The sequence below is a fragment of the Astyanax mexicanus genome, chromosome 8 (genome assembly GCF_023375975.1).
Source record: "Astyanax mexicanus isolate ESR-SI-001 chromosome 8, AstMex3_surface, whole genome shotgun sequence".
Classification (NCBI taxonomy): Eukaryota; Metazoa; Chordata; class Actinopteri; order Characiformes; family Acestrorhamphidae; genus Astyanax; species Astyanax mexicanus.
In genome coordinates, this window is record NC_064415.1 from 55693007 (window position 1) to 55710763 (window position 17757).

The window sequence follows — 17757 nt, forward strand, 5'->3', positions numbered from 1 at the left end:
CTCCCCAGCTTGCTGTGCTGTGCCCCCATCCCAATCCTGCCCCCAGCACACACTCACTCAGCATCCTGACCCCCCCACTAATAAAGTACTGAAACTCTGCACTACAATGCACAAAGTACTGGTCCCTTCCAAACGGACTTGCACTACACAACACCTGCACTACTGATATACTTGCACTGTCTATACGCACTTTAATTCCACTTAATTAAACTGTGAACTTTAAGGACTTACGCACCCATTCACTTTACCAGCCTTAAGCTATATACCATATACCGTATTTGCACTACTGTTATTTACTATTTTACTGTCATTCCATCTCAATCACCATCAATATTGCACTATTGTCTTATTTACTTATATTTATATATCTATTCCTCCCCCACACCACTGCACCTTGTTTTTGTCTCATGTATGTCTATTTGTGTCCCTGCTGTATTGTACACATAGTGTCTCCCATTCTCCTTTATTATATCTATTATCTGTACTTGCTGTAAAATTGGGAAGGAGAGTAACGTCATTTCAATTCTCTGTATGTCCTGTACATATGCAGTATTGACAATAAAACTACTTGACTTGACTTGACTTGACTTGACTTGACTTGACTGATGCACAGGGTCTTCTTGTTTTTAGTTCCCCTAAAACTAGAACCTTATAAACCGTGGAGCCGGAGTCGTCGAGCACCTAGTGCAGTGGTTTCCAAACTACGGCCTGTGGGTCATTTGCGGCCCGTTTCCTTTTTTGGAGCGGCCCGCGAGGTATTTTAGAAATAGAATGAAAGTTGGCCCGCTGTTAAGCAGGTTTTTATAATATGAGATTCAAAGTTTGAACGCTAGGTGTCAGAAACGGGCCAAAGAGTCTAAAAGCGGAGAGAGTGCGTGTTTCTAGCGCAGAAAAACAGGCCAAAGAGTCTAAAAGCGGAGAGAGTGCGAGTTTCTAGCGCAGAAAAACAGGCCAAAGAGTCTAAAAGCGGAGAGAGTGCGCATTTCTAGCGCAGAAAAAAATTATCCAAAGAGTCTAAAAGTAGAGAGGGTGCCCAGTTGTAGTGCAGAAAAACGGGCCAAAGAGTCTAAAAGTGGAGAGAGTGCGCATTTCTAGCTCAGAAAAAACAGGCCAAAGAGTCTAAAATTTGCCGTAATTAAGGAGTTTAATATTAAGAGACATCATGAAATTAAACATCAATTTGAAAAATCTTAGTTTACACAACACTGTCAAAGATAGATAAAGATAGTAAGTTAAGTAAAATGGTGTGTAAATGAAATAATCAGGAAAATGTATTATTCAAAGTGGTATATTTCATTATTCAGTATTGTTTTATTATAGAGTCTTTGGCCCGTGATTTCAAATATATTTCTCCTTCTGGCCCCCAACAAAAAAAAGTTTGGACACCCCTGATCTAGTGGATGAAAAGACCAAATTATTTAAAAAGTTGCTATACAAACATCTAATAAATCTCTGGAACCAGAATCCAGAGCTGCTCTACAGAGCTAAAACCTCTCTTTGATGATATTTCAGCAAATCCTCAGCAGCATTAATGTGCTGAATATTTCTGCATACCTAAATAAATCGACACAAGCTCAGGCTCTGAATGTTAAAACTTCATATCATCTCCTAATGGACTTCAATTTTCTTGTTTTTCATTTTTTTTTTTTGCCTGATTTGTACCACCATAGTGACCCTCGCCTCCTTCAGCTCGCTCTCCCGTCCTCCCCGGATGTGATAAATATTGGAAGTAAGGCTGAATGCAGGGTTTTAGAGTGATGAACACCTTGCGTGAGCTTTGTTTACGTCTCATAAATGCTTTAATATGGCTCTGAAGGTCACGCGCGCGTGCGCTCGCTGCAGTCTCGGCTCAGCGGTGGAGGAAGTGGTTTGTGCTGTAAGTGGTGGATGTCTGTGAGCTGCTTGATGAAATTCTTGCACGCCACCAGATAAAAACTTCTACAGCAATTTAATGGACTGAGAAGTTGCAGAAGTTTACCAGGCAATGCTGGGTTCAATAGCACAATTTATTACACAATCCAAGCAAGTTTACTGTTAAATCGTGAGCTTTTATTTCTGGGTTTAATGATAGAAAACGTCGTTAAAACCAGTAAAAATAAGTTGATATGTTGAAATTGTCACTTCCCCTTTTTGTCCCTCTTTGTATGTATGTATAATTATCTGTGTGTATTTCTGTGATATACTAGTGCATCTTAAAAAAAAAATAGAATAAATGAAAAGTTACTTTATTTCAGTAATTCATTTTAAAATGTGAAAATGTGTGATATATATTATAGATGTAATACACAGAGTGATCTATTGTAAGCAATCTATTTTATTTATTTTACTGTTGATTATGGCACACAGCCAATGAAAACTCAAAAAACAGTGTCTCAGAAAATTTGAATATTATATTATAAGACACAAGAAGAAGATACACAGCGCTGTCTTTGTGTCTGTGTGAGTGAGAGGCTGCTGCTGCCTGAGAAGCGCGAGGGGGAGCGTGAGGGGAACCCTGCATTTTTTGATATCGCAATATAGATCATTGAAAAAAAGATTTGCAATGTACATTTTTTTTCAATATATTTCAGCCCTAATGCCATGCAAGAGTTTGGGTCTTAGGAGGCTAAATTACCTTAAATCACCTTAAATCCACTTACTACTACTTTAAGTTTCCTCTCGCAGATTTTGTGTAAAGTAGCAGAACAGTTCAGTATCAAGCTGAGATAAATAATAGTGCTGGATCTCGACTCTTGTTTTCCTCTCCACGTTTCTTTCCCCTTGTTGTGCTGTTGCCTCTGTTGAGCGGTGCACGCTCTTTGTGCAGAGCTGCTTTTACAAACTCTGAACTGGAACAAGCTCAGATTGGCCCTTCCAGGAGAACAGGTTTTGCAAACAACATGCTTTTAACCTTCTCGAAGAGCAGAACTCTCAAGCTCTCGAGCTCTGAAGCTCTACGCTGTTTTTGACTTTGAAGGCCTTGGCTTTTTTCGTGACGGGTTTATTTTTTTTACACAGTTTTTGAATTAAATAACACGCTCTTATACTGACTTTCACACAGTGCGCTCTCTCTCTCTTTCGTTCTGTCCTTCCCCATCTTAACTGGGCTGAAGAAAGCCTGGAAAGAAGGAACTCTGGTTCTGAAACGAAGCCAAGATCCCTGGGCTCTTGCACTTGTGTGAATCAGATCAAATTAGCACCTCTTTTCTTTCAGGGAGAATAGCAGGGCGAGTGAATGGGTGCAAAAGGCTAAGTATCAGTGGTCAGTTGGAACGGCCATTGCAATACTTTTTTGCTTTAGCTGCAGCTTGAAAAGATATGGGAATTTATATCTGTATACCATATTAAGTACAGCATTATAAGGGTAGGTTTAGTGAAGTTTTTCCAGCACTAAGGCTGGAGCAGTATCAGCATTAGTATTAGCCGCTAACAGAGTGCCAGCTCTTTCTTCATTCTGAAGCGAGTATATTAGACTGTAGTCTGCCTGTGTTTGCCATGTTAAAACAAGCTAAGTGGGATAAACTGCTAGCTGTTAGCACACTGTGCTACCGGAACACTCAGTGTTACTTAGTGTAATGCTGTCGGGCGGCATTTACTAGTAGTGCTAAGCACTGCTAACAACGGCTAGCGCTGCTGCTAACTGGAATGTTGAAAATATTGGAAATCTAAGCTTACGGTACATAAACGGAAGCTTTTACTCACCCTTGTTCCTTACTAGTGTTGCTTAAAAAGTGCCTTATATATGAAAATAGACCAGAAAATAGTCAAATTCCAAACAAAAATATTGTCATTTAGAGCATTTATCTGCAGAAAATGAGAAAAGGCTGAATTAACAAAAAAGATGCAGAACTTTCAGACCTCAAATAATGCAAAAGAAAAACAACAAGTTCATATTCATAAAGTTTTAAGAGTTCAGAAATAATCAATATTTGGTGGAATAACCCTGGTTGGTTTTTAATCACAGTTTTTTTTTCATGCATCTTGGCATCATGTTCTCCTCCACCAGTCTTACACACTGCTTTTGGATAACTTTATGCTGCTTTACTCCTGGTGCAAAAATTCAAGCAGTTCAGCTTGGTTTGGTTTGATGGCTTGTGATCATCCATCTTCCTCTTGATTATATTTAGAGGATTTCAATTTGGTAAAATTAAAGAAACTCATCATTTTTAAATGGTCTCCTTATTGTTTTTTGTTTTTTTTCCAGGGCTGTATATTTATATTGGTGTAAACATATGTTGGCTAGCCTGTACTCTCTTATATTACTGATAGGAGTTGGTATGGTGATGGGAGAGTCTTAGAGTGAGAGGATAAGAACTAAAAACGACTGAATCGAGGAGAAAATTTGGGAAGATCCCAATTAAACTGTTTGAAATAAACTCCTTTTTTCATTGAATCTGGCAGTTTAACTTTCAGTGGACGTCTAGGTCTATGTCAAAAAGTGCAAAACGCACAACAAGAAACTATAAATGTGTGAGGAAGACTGCCTACTCTAAGTGGTTGTGTAATATGAGCTGTGGTGTTGCCTGACTTGAGTGTGTTTGTGGTGTTGGAGGATTTTGTTCGTGAAACTCAGAGAGAAACTGAAATTTCTTTTCTTTGTTACTTGTTTAATGTGGAACATCAGCTCCAGCCAGCGGGAAGCTCCGTCTGACACCAGCGTTCTCCTCCAGCATCTGCCGAGGCAGAGGGGAAGCAGCCGCCTCCGTAGATCCCGCTGATGATCAGCGAGGGCGGCGCCGCCTCGCCGCGCTGTGTGTTTTTCACGTTGAAACACTTGAGCCGCCTCGATTAAAATTTAATAGCGACACATCCCTTTTTAACGGCCCGTCTCCAAATGGCGGAAATGTGATATCCAGAGCACTTAAGCGAGTTTACGGCTGCTTCTGTGACTTTTCTTCATTGTGTCTCCGGGTTTAAATCCGGGAACAAACGGCCTGTGTACGCATTACTCTCACAGAGATCAGGTCTTGGGAACCGTGGAATGGTTTCAATCACACAGATTCTCAGAGCTTTAGGCTGTAAAAGGTTGGTTTAATGACCGCTTGTAGTATCAGCAGTTAAGCTTTTGTCACGGTTATGGCAGACAGTAATAACAGCAGGTTGTAATTTCATGTGAATGCTTTTCGCTCGTGAAATTATCCTGTTTGAGTAGATTTAAATCTAATATAACAATGCTGTGTGAATAAAAGTGTAATTTTTTTGTTTCTTTTTACATAAAGATAAACTTGAAAGCAAATATTAGTATACGCTCAGACTGAATAATCTGGGAATAAAGTTTCAGTTTAAATGTTTAATTGAAATTTTGTAATAAACTGTAATTACTACAAATATAGTAGTATAGGATATACCCTCTGCTGACAACCTTTATTTATGAAGATGTGGATTTCATTTTCCAGCAGGACTTGGCACACTGCCCACACTGCCAAAAGTACCAATTGTTCTTATAATATAATATTCTAATTTTCTCGTAAGACACATTGAACACCTGATGAGAAATATAGAGCCATTTTAATCCCATCTTAAATCACATACATGATTTCTAAAAACAACTTAATTATCAGACTCGCTCTAATGACTGGATTAACTATCAGGTTTTCTAGAGTTTTTAATTTTAATTTCTTCGTTTTACATTTTAGCCTTTTTATTTATTTATTTATTTATTTTATTCCCTGTTCTCCCTTGTTTTCATTTATTTTGTCCTTTTATTTATTCTGTCCTACCTTTTATTTTATTTCTATCACTTTTTTATAATCTTGGTGTTTTTATTTTTATTTATAACTACTTCATTTTTTAGACCTAAGAACTTATTTTATTGTGTATATTTTTGATCAAGCTAGTTATTTAACTCATTTTAGTCTGTCCACTTCTATTCTGAATTATTTTATTTCTTTTTAATTAAATCATATATTTTTGCTTCTTTTTTTAGATACTTTTTTAATACTTTTAACATTTATTTTTATTTTAGCTCGCCTGATTTTAATGTAAAGGTTAAACTTATTTTTTCATTCCCTTTAAGATGTTAATGCTCAGCTGCATTATAAATGAGGATTACCCTCAATGTATTATCGAATGAAAATAAAGGTTGATTGAAATCCATATTTGATTTTTTTTTACATTTATGAGCCAACAAAAACTTACCATGATTTTCTGTTTTTGATGTTTCTCTAAACAGAGCTTCCCCTCAGACGAGGGCTGGCCGTTTGCGAAGTACCTGGGTGCGTGCGGGCGCATGGTGGCGGTGAACTATGTTGGTGAGGAGCTGTGGAGCTTCTATAACGCACCGTGGGAGAAGAGAGTGGATCTGGCCAAGCAGCTGATGGACATCGCCGAGCAGCTCACCAACAACGACTTCGACTTCGCCCTGTACCTGCTGGACGTCAGCTTCGATAACTTCGCCGTGGGGCCTCGAGACGGGAAGGTGATCGTGGTGGACGCGGAGAACGTCATCGTGGCGGATAAGAGGCTGATAAAGCAGAGTGAGTGGAGGATAGCTGTGCTGACTGTGTGTGGTGTAGTGATTCAGCAATGAAAAACAGTCACTACATTACATTACATTACATTTGGCAGACGCTTTTGTCCAAAGCGACTTACAATATTGAAGTGCAAATAATAGAAGAGGTTAAGTACAAAAATAATAGAAGTTAAAAATAAAGCATCTATAGATAGGGCCTTAAGGAGGTCAGAGGGAAATAATGGGATAGAGGAGTAGAGAAGAGGAAGAAGGAGATGAGGTTAGAATTAGTTAGTTAGTTAGAGGTGTTAGGAGAGTAAGTGCTCTTTGAAGAGCTCCGTCTTCAGGAGTTTATTAAAGATAGTGAGAGATTCTCCTGATCTGGTAGTAGAAGGTAGTTAGTTAGAGGTGTTAGGAGAGTAAATGCTCTTTGAAGAGCTCTGTCTTCAGGAGTTTATTAAAGATGGTGAGAGATTCTCCTGATCTGGTAGTAGAAGGTAGTTAGTTAGAGGTGTTAGGAGAGTAAGTGCTCTTTGAAGAGCTCTGTCTTCAGGAGTTTATTAAAGATAGTGAGAGATTCTCCTGATCTGGTAGTAGAAGGTAGTTAGTTAGAGGTGTTAGGAGAGTAAGAGCTCTTTGAAGAGCTCTGTCTTCAGGAGTTTATTAAAGATAGTGAGAGATTCTCCCGATCTGGTAGTAGAAGGTAGTTAGTTAGAGGTGTTAGGAGAGTAAGAGCTCTTTGAAGAGCTCTGTCTTCAGGAGTTTATTAAAGATAGCGAGAGATTCTCCTGATCTGGTAGTGGAAGGTAGTTTGTTCCACCATTGGGGAACTCTGTATGAGAACAGTCTGGATTGCTTTGTGTGGCAAAGCGAGGCGACGTTCATTGGAGGAGCGCAGCGGCCGGGAGGTAGCGTAAGCCTTCAGAAGCGAGTGCACTCACTAACACCTCAATTAACAAATGAATAGAATTAAAATATTACTTAAAAGCATTAATGGCTAATGTATATAACACAAATTGAATCAGTTTGTCTCTTTATACAGCTCTGGAAAAAAATAAAGAGAGCACTTCAGTTTCTGAATCAGTTTCTCTGATTTTGCTATTTATAGGTTTATGTTTGAGTAAAATGAACATTGTTGTTTTATTCTATAAACTACAGACATTTCTCCCAAATTCCAAATAAAAATAGTCATTTAGAGCATTAATGTGCAGATTATAAATGGCTGAAAAAACATATTCATAAGGTTTTAAGAGTTCAGAAATCAATATTTGATGGTATAACCCTGGTTTTTAATCACAGGTTTTTTTCATGCGTGTTGTCCTCCACCAGGCTTAAGGCCCTGTCCCGCTGCGATTGCGTCTAAATATCCACTAAAGTACGTCCAAATTTATCAGAAAACACTGCGTCCACTGAGTGAACGCGCTGCGTCCAAAATATAGACGCACTGAGTCCAAATTACGTCCATATTCCGTCTAAATTGAAGTTGGACGCCGACTTCCACTTTTTGGACGTCGACTTCCAACTATATATGGTTGTTTTTTCTAGTGGATCATCATTTCTTCTTGAGCTACAAGAGAGAGCACATCTATTCTCTTCTACACAACCATGGACCACAGATTCCTTGCAGTGATGGTGCAGCAGCAGAACTTACTCCTCCATGTGCTGGACCAGACCGGGAGGAGGAGGAGGCGGCAAAAAATATTCACTAAAATACGTCCGTACTGCGTCTAAATATCCACTAAATTACGTCAATATTAGTCGCCGTCTATTCCGAAAATTTGGGGAGGTACCAAAACCACTTTTGCGTCTAAAGTGGACGGCAACGTCTAAACTACGTCCACTTGGGCGGTGCCGTCCAAATATCCACTAAACTACGTCCATATTGCGTCTAAATATCCACTAAATATCCACTAAACTGCGTCCACTGAAATTTGGATGTACTTTAGTGGATATTTAGACGCAATCGCAGTGGGGCAGGGCCTTTACACACTGCTTTTGGATAACTTTATGCTGCTTTACTCCTGGTGCAAAAATACAATCAGTTCAGTTTGGTTTGATGGCTTGTGATCATCCATCTTCCTCTTGATTATTATGTTCCAGAGGTTTTCAATTTGGTAAAATCAAAGAAACTCCTCATTTTAGAACAATCTCTTATTTTTTTCCAGAGCTGTATAATTGGATAACTACTCTTTACTGTCAAGAACTTGTGTTGGAATATAGTTTTCAATATGCTAATCTAAACAATTTACTTTAAAGACTTAACATTTATTTGTTTTTACATTTTTCTTTAAACTTATCTTGTGAACCGGTAAGATATGATATAATTGTGTCTGAACTTTTTTTCACAACATCAACATTATTGTGACCCAAAAGTACCCAATGTGGGAATTATCAGCATTATAGACCCTGTAATATATGGTGTGATAAGACAGGATAATAATAGTGTGCTGCAGTTTAATACAGTGCAGTAAGCTTCATTAGCCTCAATGCTAAACTAAAGAGAAGTAAACTTCAGACGCCACACATCCTGGCTGATAGGCTGTATTTGAGGGTAATTGGAAGCGTTTTTATGCCGGCTGTCGCTGTGGAAATGCAGGACAGCACAGCCAGGGTTAGCTTTAGAGGAGCTTTGAGTGTTCTGACCCATTTTCAGCTTCTTTATTCCCTCGCTCTGCTCAGCAGGTGCAGCTTTATCTTCCTATACTCTGGTCCTGTAGTCTTGTCGCAGATCACTGTGAATGTTGCGCACATGTTCCAGACTAAAAATGCAGCCTGGAGAAGCAACTTTAACCTTTTCTGGACCTCAGTCTGTAACAAACCTTAATTCGAACCTCATCACGAGGCTCATTTGCTCATTCAATTCATACAAAGTTGCAATTTGCTTTAGTTTTTGTTTAATTCCATTTATTTTCTTTAAAAAAAAAGTGAAAAATGTGACGCAAACAATGGTACAACTGAAAACATAGGTTTCTACATGTTCATAAGACCACCTTTTACTATAACAGACATAACCCCTAAAGGTTTATTCTAACAAGCAGCTCTTTAATACGCCTAATAAGTTTATCTGGTTGGTCTGATGTCACGGGTCATGTAGCTTTCTGAATGCTGGCCTTCACTAAAGTGTCAGGCTGGAAATGTACAGTGTCAGCTCTAGAATGTACACCTAGACCTTAACTAACGCAAAGAAAACACGTTCGTATTCATATAAAGAGTTTTAAGAGTTCAGAAATCAACATTTAGTAGAATAACTCTTTTGGTTTTTAATCCCAGTGTTTTTTTATGCATCTTGTCATCATGTTCTCCTCCACCAGTCTTACACACTGCTTTTGGATAACTTTATGCTGCTTTACTCCTGGTGCAAAAATCAATTCAAGCAGTTCAGTTTGGTGGTTTGATGGCTTGTGATCATCCATCTTCCTCTTGATTATTTTCCAGAGGTTTTTAATTTGGTAAAATCAAAGAAACTCATCGTTTTTAGGTGGTTTCTTATGTTTTTTACAGAGCTGTATATGTAAATTAAGACATATATGCTTATATTAAGCAAAAAAGCATTTTTTTTCTTAGTAAAGAGTTTTAAAAAGTAAAACTACTGATTGTTTTGCCTTAAATTTTGACGCAAGTCTTGATGTCAAACTTGTGCTTAATTTGAGTTAAAATGACTTAAAATAAGCTGAAAATTCTAATTACATAATTATTCATAAAATAAGCTAAATTATCTAACTCTCACACAATGCTTAGTAAAACAAAACAAGTCTTATCTGAGCAAAAAAAATTAGAACATTTTACTTGTTAAGATTTAGTTTTTTTGCGGTGCAGGTGTTCACACTATGGGGTGAAACAGGATTGGGCCTTGATGTGGTTCACTTGTGCACTAGTGCATTAGTCTTACAGTTTTACATTCTTTTTTCTTTTGGCCACACAAGCTTTAATAAAAAGTGAAGAGAAGTTAAGTAACATCACTGTTCAGCTCATACCCGACTCTGTGGTGGGAGTGAGAGGGGGGGGGGGGGGGGGGGGGTTCTTAGCGAAGGCCGGCGAGCTGAACTCGAGCTGCTCAGGCTTTTACAAGCTGTTCATCCTGTTCTGTAACCTAATTAACAGAGCTGATGAGGGCTGGATTCATCACTGAATGAACTCTCGTGTGAATCAGCAGCTCTGACTCATATCATTAGAAAGGGAAAAGAAGCTTTCAAGCTTTTTCTGAGTTTATTTGTCATTTAGCTGTAGTGAGAAGATAGATAGATAGATAGATAGATAGATAGATAGATAGATAGATAGATATAGATAGATATAGATAGATATAGATAGATATAGATAGATAGATAGATAGATAGATAGATAGATAGATATAGATAGATAGATAGATAGATAGATAGATAGATAGATAGATAGATAGATAGATATAGATAGATAGATATAGATAGATAGATATAGATAGATAGAGATATAGAGATGGATGGATGGATGGATGGATGGATGGATGGATAGATAGATAGAGATATAGAGATGGATGGATGGATGGATGGATGGATGGATGGATGGATGGATAGATAGATAGATGGATAGATAGATAGATGGATAGATAGATGGATAGATGGATAGATGGATAGATGGATAGATAGACAGACAGACAGACAGACAGACAGACAGACAGACAGACAGACAGACAGACAGACAGACAGACAGACAGACAGACAGACAGACAGACAGACAGAAAATTTAGGAATGAGCTGAGGAGATGTTGGGCATCCAGAGTGATTTCTTTAAGAGAGCTGTGATCTTTCCAGAGCTGTGTTTTAAGAAACATTAACTTTTCCTGGAATTCAAGTTAGGGGTGGGTTTTGTCACTGATTATTTTTTTCCAGTTCTGATACACAAGGTCTTGTTTAGATTCAAAATCAATTCATTTAGAGAAATTTCAATAAAAGAAACAATAAAAATTGTAGCTTGAATATGAAATGTTATAATTATACAAGGAACACAAAAACTTCTACTATTAAAATATTAGCATTTATATTATATAGACTTATATAGAACACAACAGTTACATTCTTTTTTTTATATCATTTAATGTAGCATTAGTTAAGTAAGTAAAACATTATGTGATCCAGAACATTAATGAGGCTTCGGAAGCTGGAATCGTTTTCAACTACAGCACTGTATGAATGTATATACTGATATTTTAGTTAGTTATTTTAGTTATATAAGACAACAACATAACATGCTTCATACATTTCTTATTTATTAGCAAATAAAAGTGTGAATTTTTATCCAGACCCACTACATCAAATGTGATAATAATTCTATAATAAGCACAGTGGTAATAAAAAAGATTAAATTCAAAGGGAAAACCAGCCGGTGAGCGGAGCTTATCTCCCCCATTATAAGAGCCTCTTCTCCATGTTCATCCCTGTGGAGAAAATAATCTGAATTAGTAACACAGCGCTTTATAGAGAACGCCATCATAATCCCACTATTTGCACATTATATCACTCAGTTACAGGTTAACCTACAGTTATTCCGTCTAACAGTTAAACCTGTTACACTGAGCAACCGCCTGATGCTGCTAGCTAACCAACGGGGGTTAGCTTAGCGCACCAGCTGCGATTGGTGCCCAGAAACCCGGCTAAAGGGGGATTAGCTTAACCCGTGAAGCGGCTAACCAGCTAAGCTAACAGTAGCTTCACCTGGTCAGGTCTTGCTTTAAATGAAGTACAAGAGAAAACTACACCGGAAGACTTAAACTTAAAATAGTGTTAAATGTAGTAGTTTGATAAACACAGACAGCATTGAGCACATGCTTCCTCTGATAGTCAGCCACCGATTCTTTTTGAGCAGCATCACCGCGCTAACGCTAGGAGTAAAGTGCAGCGACTCGGTTCTGAAACATCAGCTCACAGACGCCCTGTGCTGCAGGCATCACCCTTTAGTGATGTGGGGAGAGAGCGCCATCTACCCACCCGGAGGGAGGGAGCAGGACCAATTGTGCTCCTTCTGAGCGCCGGCAGCTTGATGGTAAAGCTGCATAAGCTGGGGTTCGAACCTGCAACCTCCTGATCATAGTGGCATCGCTTTAGACCGCTGGACCACTCTGCGCCCAAAAATTGGCTAATTCTAAAGATTGATTCGGGTTTATATGAATCGATAACGGATCGTTTAAATGAAGCTCAATTTAAATCAAAAAATCTTTTTTTTTTTTTTTTTTTTTTTTTTGTTAAACACTCCCCTAACTTCAGGTCTGTGAGGTTATTACATGACGTTTCTCTGTCAAGTTGCTTGATTTCTGTAAATTGAACAGTGCAGCGGTGAAAGGGGGGGGTGTGTGAGAGAGGAAGTGGACGTGTGTGTTCTTGTCATTCTGAATGGCTGTGCGACGTCGCCTCCTCCAGTTCTGCTCGTAATTGGCTCCCCAGAGGGTGATTGGCAGCGCACTGACTTCATTTTCTCTAATTAGTTATTGGCGCACGATCGAGTTGTGTCAAATGACCAGGAAAGCAGATCTCCCCTCCTTTACTGCCCCGTATGACTGAATATAGATCTGCTGATGAATTGTTGATGGGTTTTGCTGAGTGAGGCGGCGTAACCAGGTCTAATCCAACCTGCTGCTGCTGCCAGACTATAACTGAAAGTCTGTAACGTTTCCCAGAGCCAATCATGACTTGCAAAACGTTACAACAAAAATAATGTTTGGTGTTTGATGTTTACTTTCTTGATTTTACTAGTGCATCTCAAAAAAAAATTATATAATTGTAATTTAGTTAAAAATGTGAAACTCATCTATTATATATAGATGTATTACACACACAGACAGGGTGTATCTATTTTAATCGTTTATTTCTTTTATTGTTGATGATTGTGGCTTACAGCCAATAAAAAGAAAAGAAATCAGTCCTGCTGGAAAATGAAATCCGCATCTCCATAGAAGTTATCAGCAGAGAGAAGCATGAAACCAATGCACTGACTTTGGACTGGAGAAAAGTGTAGTGTGAAGTTTCCACCAATCAGTGATGGTTTGGAGAGACATGTCTGATATCTGCTGGTGTTGATCCACTGTGTTTTATTATCAAGTCTAAAGTCAGTGCAGTTTTGTTTACCCACTAAATCTTACAGCACTTCATGTGAAGATGCAGTTTTCATTTTCCAGCAGGACTTGGCACACTGCCCACACTGCTAAAAGTACCAATTGGTCTTATATAATATTCTAAGTTTCTGAGACACTGATTTTTGGGGTTTTTTTTATTGGCTGTAAGCTTCATAATCATAATCAACAATAAAATAAATAAACTCTTAAAATAGATCATTTTGTGCGAAATACATCTATATAATATATGAGTTTTACATTTTGTTTTGTTTGTCAATTACTGGAATAAAGTAACTTCAAGACCAAACTTGACTTGACTTGACCAAAAAACATCCTTTTGTGAGGTAACAGCCGAGAAACAGCCTTGGCTTTGAGAATTTAATATAATACATATTTATTTGTATTTGTTTCTGTGAGCTGTTACCAGTGTACACTGGCTCACAACCAAACAATGTAGAAAAAAAAAATATGGCGAAAAATATCCATTGGTTCCTTCAAATCTGAATGGTGTGCAAATAAAATGTGCCTCTTTAACTTACATGTACATGGAGCTAAAAGTCTAATACCTGTATAACCTGTGTTAATGTTAGCATTAAGCTTATATTATTAGCCTCGTAGCTTCACAGTACACAGAACTGATGAAACAAGGTTCAGACACCAAACACTAAACACTGAAGATTGTCTTTGCTCTTTAACATTACACAAATGATGTTACACAGCATCATTTTTCTATGTGTTCTGTTCTCTGTGTTCTGTGTATCTGTGTCTGACGGCTGACGTGATCAAAACACGTCCGGCGCTGCGCTTATTAATTAGGGTGAAAAATGAGTGCAGGTAGCAGGCAGGATTTATTGCACCTCTTTTTTTTTTTTTTTTTTTTGCTGTGCGATTCATTAAAGCTGCGACCTTCTTTCTTTTTTCTTCTTTCTTTTTTCCCTTTTTCTCGCTGCTTCTCTTCTGCAGATAAGCCGGAGAACTACGACGCCTGGTACGAGAGCCGATCGGAGGAGTGCGACAAGGAGGCCTGCCTGTCTTTCTCCAAGGACATCCTGTGCTCGCGGGTCACCGTGGACCACAACTATTATGCCATCTGCCAGAACTTGCTGTCGCGCTTCGCTACGTGGCGCGGCACCACCGGGGGGCTCCTCCACGACCCGCCCGCCGACATGACGAGAGACGGGCGTCTCGTCTCGCTGCTGGACGAGTGCACCAGGCCTCAGAAGCGCTACGGTCGCTTCCAGGCAGCTAAGGAACTGCGGGAGTATCTCACGCAGCTGACAGAGCAGCTAGCTAATGCTAGCAGGTAGTACATGCTAAAGGAGGGAAAGTAGGGGGCGCTGGACTTCCCTTCTTTTCCTGCTTTCAAACACAGACTCGTCCCTGTCGGACTCGGCTTTGTAAAGCGACAGCAGGCAGTGGAACATCCTATTAGGATAAAAAGAAAAGGAAATGTTGAGTTTGTTGCCGACCGGACGCTTCTAGCTTTGAACGAGGCCGAGCTCGAGGCTAATTAAAGTTAGAGTTTTTGCACATGGGCTCGGATGAGAGGCCTGGACAAAGACTGAAAGCAAGACTGGGAAACTGTATGTGCGAGTGTGTAAGTGTGTGTGTACGTGTATGTATGCGTGTGTGTGTGTATGATGCTGTTGAGCCGATGCTAATGTGGAAGCCTTGTTAGCAGTAATGGGCGTGTGATACGAGTGGGCTTCAGTCAGCCTCGTCTGGGCTCTGATCAGGATCCTCTAATGAGGTTTATGTTTAATTTATAGAGCCCTGTGCGGCGGAGCGACCCCAAAGCAGCAGCCCATGTTCACAAGTGACACGTGGAACTTTTTTTTATTATTATTATTATTATTATTATTGTTACTATTATTATAATTTTTCCCAGTCGTTATTGTGAGATCTGTTATTTCCTTTGTAGGCTAAAAAAAAAAAGAAAAGAAAAGAGAAACATCGTTGGGCATTGAAAGTGTTGCTCATCTTCATTCGGAAGAATTGAATATATTTAATCAGTTATAAACAAAGATTCAGCTTAAAAGGAACCCTGGTCACGATTGGAGACGGTTGAATGTTGGGTCTCGTGGACGTATAAAAGTATAAAATCCAGAAAAGAAAAGGGATTCAGCGGCAACTTTGCCCAACTTTGCCCAACTTTGCCCAACTTTGCCCAACTTTGCCCAACTTTGCGCAACTTTGCCCAACTTTGCGCAAGTATGCAAGAACAGATACCAAAGAATACTCCTGATTCAGTTTTTTCTCTTTTGTCATTTTGACCCAAGATGGGTCCAAAGGTTAAGCACAGCCTTCTTTCCAGTCTGCTTTCACATTTAACCCGTTTTAGTTTTGTTTTAGAGTCCTGTATGTGTGCTGTATACAGTATTGGGCAATTTTTTAGGCACCTGTGGGAATTTTAAGTAAAGAAAAAGCTTCTTATCTGTGAAGTAATTGTTTAATTAGCTTAATAAAACTTAAACTAGCATTACAATAAATACAAACAGCAAATTTACAAAAAGCAGTTACAGCTTTTACAGCCCTGTTTTATTTAAAGCATCTCCTAATCTGTCCTCCTCATCTGATTTTAATTTCTAGAAAGTTAGTTCTATTTCTAGTTCATATTAATCAACACCTGGTTTGTTAAATTTTGGTAAAATCTGGTAAATCAGGTGAGCTGCTGATGGAACTGAACATAATATATATATATATATATATATATATATATATATATATATATATATATATATACTCATGCTGGCTGAGGATCATCCAGGAGAAATCTGCACTCTCTACACTTTGTTCTTCAGATTCAGGCTCACAGGATAAAACATACTTAAAAATAGTCAAAAATAAGAATTCCTTGTTATGTTTACTGTATTTATGTTTACTTGCATCTGTTTAAATCATATTTCCTGCTTTTTTCAGGTGATAACACTTAATTGTAGTTTGCTTTGGTGCCTAAAACGTTTGCACAGTACTGTATGTATGTGTTTTCTCTCTGTTATTTTGGACCAATACAGTTGAGTTGTTGTTCGTGTGTGTGGGCTCTCCTGATTAATTTGTCGAGGTACACTTGCACTACAAATAACAAGCATCGCGTTTACAGAAACAAATTGCACTACATGTCAGAGATTGTCTCCTTAACATGCGTCGCTGCAAAACACGACATCCTGGCAAGAAAGGCATTTTTCACATCTGTCTGGACCTAAATTGAGGTTCTTGTATTTGTTACATTAATGGCACATCTCAAAAAAAATAGAATATCATTAAAAAGTTACTTTTTTATTTCAGTGATTCAGTTCAAAATGTGAAACTCATATATTATATAGATGTATTACACATCTATATTACACATACAGCAGATGTAAAACCCGCAAATCAGTGTCTCAGAAAATTAGATTATTATAAAATATCAATTGGTACTTTTGGCAGTGTGGGCAGTGTGCCAAATCCTGCTGGAAAATGAAATCTGCATCTCCAATTGGCTTAACTAATTAGTCAGAACTATTTTATGCATTTTTTTATACATTTTTTGAAATGCATTATTATCCAGTACTTTTAAAGTTAATGTCTGTGGTCTTTCTCACACTTTAAAACTATGAGTCACAGTATTTGATGTCCTCTTTCCGAGACTCCGTGTTTTGCAGCGTTCAGGACTTTGGAAAGTTGTGTAGTGAATTTATTTTGATTTATTGTTCTTGAAACGTGCTTGAAAAGTTTTTTGTTTTTTTTTGTGGGCAAAAAGTTTTTCCGACGCCTGGGTTGAATGTTATGTTAATTTTGTCATTTGTGCTCCTGTTGTGTTTTTTTGTTAAGATTTCTTTTCTTCATCATTCTCAGCGTTTTCTAGATTTATTTGTTTTGTTTTTTTTGGTTTGTTATTCTAGGCGACACGCAGCTCCTGTTTATTTGTCTTCTGACTGGTCTTCTGTTTGAGTTATGTTTAAGAGGCTACTCAGTAGTCTGGTCTTACTGTGCCTTCCAGTCTGAAAGTTGTATTTACAACTGGGCAAGAACTTCAGAATATTAAAGTATATCTATATTTACCTGCTCTGTGCTCCAACTTTCATTCTGGGTTTAGTGCGACAGAAAGAGCTCAAAGGATTTGAATGTCATAGCATGAAATATAGAATTTTTATCTGCGAGTGTGCGCAAGTGTGCGCGAGTGCAAGAGTTTGTATGTGTGCGAAAGTGAGTGAGTGTGTATGTGTGCGAGAGTGAGTGTGCAAGTGTGAGTGTGTGCACATCTGTG

General features: G+C 38.4%; 1 protein-coding gene across 2 annotated transcripts in view; it reads left to right on the forward strand.

Moving 5' to 3' along the window:
• Positions 1 to 17551, forward strand: part of dipk2aa (divergent protein kinase domain 2Aa) — a 35057-nt gene extending 17506 nt beyond the window's left edge. For both annotated transcript variants that reach the window (XM_022677841.2, XM_007250675.3), the window contains 2 exons: positions 6152 to 6455; positions 14475 to 17551. In XM_022677841.2, coding sequence (XP_022533562.1) covers positions 6152 to 6455; positions 14475 to 14818 — 648 coding nt within the window. In that variant the 3' untranslated portion in view covers positions 14819 to 17551. The remainder of the gene's footprint in view (positions 1 to 6151; positions 6456 to 14474) is intronic.
• The last annotated feature ends 206 nt before the right edge of the window (positions 17552 to 17757 follow it).